At 37.6% G+C, this 5,000-nt stretch overlaps 1 protein-coding gene across 1 annotated transcript in view; it reads left to right on the top strand.

Moving 5' to 3' along the window:
- LOC144434591 (alpha-2,8-sialyltransferase 8E-like) overlaps positions 1 to 3,044 on the top strand; it is a 7,076-nt gene extending 4,032 nt beyond the window's left edge. Inside the window, exons 8-9 of the mRNA XM_078123062.1 lie at positions 1,991 to 2,226; positions 2,709 to 3,044. Coding sequence (XP_077979188.1) covers positions 1,991 to 2,226; positions 2,709 to 2,938 — 466 coding nt within the window. The 3' untranslated portion in view covers positions 2,939 to 3,044. The remainder of the gene's footprint in view (positions 1 to 1,990; positions 2,227 to 2,708) is intronic.
- Positions 3,045 to 5,000: the final 1,956 nt, after the last annotated feature.

Here is a 5,000-nt window from a genome sequence, read left to right as displayed (position 1 = left end):
TGTATTGCATTGCAGTGCATTGCAGTGCATCGCATCACACTGGGTTGCGTTCAGTTGCGTTGTGTTGCGTTGCGTGTTGCGTTGTGTTGTGTTGTGTTGCGTTGTGTTGCGTTGTGTTGTGTTGTGTTGTGTTGTGTTGTGTTGTGTTGTGTTGTTTTGTTTTGTGTTGTGTTGTGTTGTGTTGTGTTGTGTTGTGTTGTGAGTTTTGCTTGTTCTGTAAATTGAGGTGTTACAATTGTTATCTTTCGAAACCGGTCAGTTTCTCCGGCATGCTTGGGGGGGGGGGGTCTGACCCCCTTATTCTAAAACATAGTGACCCCCCCCCTCCGATTATATTATTTCATGACAGGTATTTGATTGCGACTCAGAGTGGACTGCTTGACTAACTACTTTATAAGATTGCATCACACTAAATTAGCGACTACACAAATTATATATATTCAAAAAGGAGTTAATGAGCATCTAGAGATTAAAAGGTAGGGGGAAAGCTTTGAGATGACAATATGTACGCCTCTCAGGGGGGGGGGGGGGTTCCTAGGTACTTAATTTTAGGCTATCCAGAATGTTTTGGGTAATAATTTCCAAGCTTTAGAAGACAGCGCCAACATGTAATTAGCAACTACGCGTGTTGAACTTTTAGTGTAAAAAGTGAAAAAAAAAAGTTTAATAGAATCTTGACAGTAAGAGGTAGGGGAAGAGTTTTAGACTGGGATATGTCCACCTCTTGTTGGGGCGGGGGGTGGGGGGTCCTAGTCCTAGGGGTCTCCCCTAGAAGCTCTGGAGCTTTTAACTCTTAAAGCCAATTTTAGGCTATTCAGAGCCTTTCAGACAATAACTTCCAAGCTTTAGAAGACAACACCACCAATATTCTTTACACATAGGATTGAAATATGTTCTTAAAAAAGTTACATGGCATCGTTAACTATGTACAATAGAAACTGGAATCTGATGAGATGTGGTAATTTGTAGTGTCGATACTGACGAGTAGAACATTTTAGATTAACTTCTTTTATAAACTATCTAGGAAGATTACAATTACGAAAATTTCAACTTTTGCCCCAAAGTGCAATTATATATATATGTGAAGCTATTGGCCATTGATTGTAAAATACCCAAATATATTAATATGGCATATTCTGTAACTAATGTGGTAGGTAATACATGTATATGTATAGTTATGTTTGAGTGTCACTCCGGGTGAAGTAATATTAAAGAATATAGGTGGGAAACGGACAAAAAAAAATTCCACAGTTCAGACAAAGTCATACCACTGTAATATTCATGGATGTTTTCTTCCATCAAAATCCAAAACACAATAACCCCCACCCCCCGTCCGAAAATTTCGAAACATGATGCCCCCCCCTACTGCCAATTCAAAAACAGGGTGACCCACTACCAATCCACCCCCCCCCCCCGGCCGGAGAAACTGGCGGTCCCTTAGAACGATGAATAGCTAGCTACATGTGTGTTTTCTAAATCATTACACATTGCTACAATTGAAAATCAGGCTATAGACAAATCAAGATAGACACAAATAAAACTACTGTTATTGCATATGGTGATTATGCAAATAACGATAGCAGTGTCTTCGTCATGTGATATAATCACCTTGTAGGCATAAGGAAAAACTTGCTATCAGAGAAGCTACACGCGAGCTCTGTGAGTAAATTATAATGATTAAATTGGATTTCCGTTGTCGCAAATTAAAAAAGGCATAGTACAAGTATTAACTTTAACAAGTTACAACTCTATACATTAGTGCATGTTAGAAGTTAGGACAGCAAATGATCTGATATTATATAGGTGGAATTGTATCATATCAGTTCTCGTCTGAATCAAATAAACCAACATAACATGTGATAACGCGAAATGTCGAGATTCTTCCTCAAAGTATTTTGTGGAATTGCTTGTAGTCAAGTAGACAGCAAGGGTGTATGTCCTTCTACCTCGAATTTGACAAGTAAACTTACTCTGGCAATGTTTACTACAGATATATGACCCTGAAGAGCTTAGATACCCAATATCAATTCCAGCACGACATGAGTGAATATAATGGATTACTATGGATACCAGTCTATGCAAACCGACCGTTTCTTGATGACTGCTACAACGCAAAAAGAGTTTTTCAATCTGAGAAATCGGATATTGTATTCGGGAACCCCCATCATTTTATTCAGATTTCAAAATACTGGGCGGCACGGGGACTGCGTGGTATTATGACAACAGGTATGTGTTCATTGATACTACGTTTTGTTTGCTATATTTCAGGAGTTGAATTCAAGTTATTTTTGTTATTTTTTAAAATGAGGAACGTGATGACATGACGATGAAGATACCGATGGCAGTGTTGTTGTTGTTGTTGTTGTTGTTGTTGTTGTTGTTGTTGTTGTTAGTGGCGATGATAATGATGATGATGATGATGATGATGATGACGGTGGTGGTGATAGTGATGGTTATTATGAGATGATGGTGATGATGATGATGATGATGATGATGATGATGATGATAATGAAGAAGATGATGGTTATGGTGGTGATGGTAATTGTGGTGTTTGTGGTGATGGTATTGTTGTTGTTGTTGTTGTTGTTGTTGTTGTTGTTGTTGTTGCTTTCGTTGTGCATGTGGTGATACTGATGATCAGTGAAGATAGCAACACCCTTTATTGAATCAGTGACAGCAACACTCATATTTCTTTCTAATCCTTGCAGGAATGTACTTGCTCAGTACAGCACTAAATCTGTGTGAGGAGACCCACGTCTTTGGATTTTGGCCGTTTTTACAGACGCCAGATGGTTCATCTATCACGTTTCACTACTACGATGAAATTGCTTTTACCAATCGTACTAAAAGAATACATGCAATTCCGTTCGAATTTGAACTGATTTATAAACTTCACCAAGACAGAATCGTAAAAATGCACATCGGCAAGTGTGGATGATGCACATTTCAAATTGTGTAACCCGAGTACAGACATTAGTACAAACAATTTATGTGATGGTTTGCAAGGTTGTCATAGCAACGTTTGTCTATGTAAGATAATGGTGAAGCAGTGTTATGTATTTATTGAAATTACACTATATAAAGTTGAGATGTTTTAACGGAATTTTTATGTTCATCGGGTTCTCGATGAACATAAAACTCGGCGGGTGGGTTCCGTCCGTCTGTGCATCCGCCCGTACGTCCAAAGCCATTTCTTGAACCGATTTTTTTCAAACTTGGTACAGGGGCAACATACTATGGCATGCATATGCATGTCAATTTGTTTTATGATACGATCCAATATGGCCGCCTAGCAGCCATTTTGTTTGCAAATTTTCCCTGTCCAAAGCCATAACTCAGACATGCTTGAACAGATCTCATTCAAAGTTGGTATTAGGACAGTGTTCTATAACATACATGTGCATATCCATTTTCGTTGTGATACAATCCGATATGGCTGCCTAGCAGCCATTTTGTTTGCGAATTTTCCCTGTCCAAAGCCATAACTCAGACATGCTTGAACAGATCTCATTCAAAGTTGGTATTAGGACAGTGTTCTATGACATACATGTGTATATTCATTGTTGTCGTGATACGATCCAATATGGCTGCCTGGCAGCCATTTTGTTTGCGAATTTTCCATGTCCAAAGACATAACTCAGACATGCTTGAACAGATCTCATTCAAAGTTGGCATTACGCACAGTGTTCTATGACATACATGTGCATATCCATTTTCGCCACTACCGCTGTTTGTTGCAAGGCTTGTAATCGTTCATCTAGCTCGGTATCTCAGGAAATAAATACTCTCACATATTTATCAAGTGCAATAGTCTATCATTTATACAGAAATGCATGTCATCAATTCAAAATATGGAAAATAGACCAAGCCTATGAAGAAAATTGCTTTCAACACTCTTCTTCACTGTCTACATAAAAAATTATATTCAGTAGTACATTGTGTGAGTTCGTAACAATGTATCTATACTGGTGACCTATACATTGACCTCTATATAATTAGTGTACAGTGAGGGCGTGCCACCTAACAAAATCTTGACAAAAACTATATGTGACAAAGTTGATGAAAGTTGGAAGCAGAACCTTAAAGGATTTGGAGCAGATGGTACGTCTGTCGTATACACTTTACCAGTGACGAAGTAGGGCTACAACACTGTAACACTTCACTGTATTAAGGAGTCGTTAAACTGTTACAATGCTTACCATGAAGTATGTAAACTTTCTGATGCGTAATTATAGCAATGCCATGTGGGTTTGAATTTCGTTTATTATTTACCGTGGAAACGGGTGTGCATATCCCGGGTATGTTGGGATCACGAAATCCAGGTTAAGTCGAGGATGGCAAGCTTTCCTGTGCTGAGAATAGGAGGCGGGCATTTGAACAACTTTTTTGACAATTAACTTTCATTGGGACTTGAAAAATTACAGATATAGAGCTAAATTTCTTGCATGAATCATGAAATTGCAAGACTGCCCTTACGGAAGGCATTCAGTTTAAATCTGGTATATCTCAAGATACTTTGACCATTTAACTCAAACAGTCTATTATTAAATATATATATATATATATATATATATATATATATATATATATATATATATATATATATATATATATATATATATATATATATATATATATATATATTGCACGTATTTATGACATAATCTACCTAACACTGTCGAGACTCTAAGCATGTGTTACCTTGGAGTGTTGATAGATTTGGTTTCAATTATAAATCTTTTATTTGTTTTCCCTAGAAGAAATGATTAGCCCCTTAGTTTTATTATACTTAGAGAGATACTTGTAATGAGACAGGAGATTGGGAAGAAGGGGAGCGTAGAGATAGATAGGCTTGCTCATGCGCGGTCATTACTTTCGAGGCATATATGCAAATTTCACCTTCCGGGTGTATGTCTAACAGCAAAAACCCTTGCGGCACTGTGCTCGTCTTATTAAATCGTATAATATAACAAATTTTCTAGCGATGATGATGACTTTAA

The sequence above is a fragment of the Glandiceps talaboti genome, chromosome 4 (genome assembly GCF_964340395.1).
Source record: "Glandiceps talaboti chromosome 4, keGlaTala1.1, whole genome shotgun sequence".
NCBI lineage: Eukaryota > Metazoa > Hemichordata > Enteropneusta > Spengelidae > Glandiceps > Glandiceps talaboti.
Note: the sequence above shows the minus strand (reverse complement) of the source record. Positions and strands in the feature narration are given on the sequence as shown.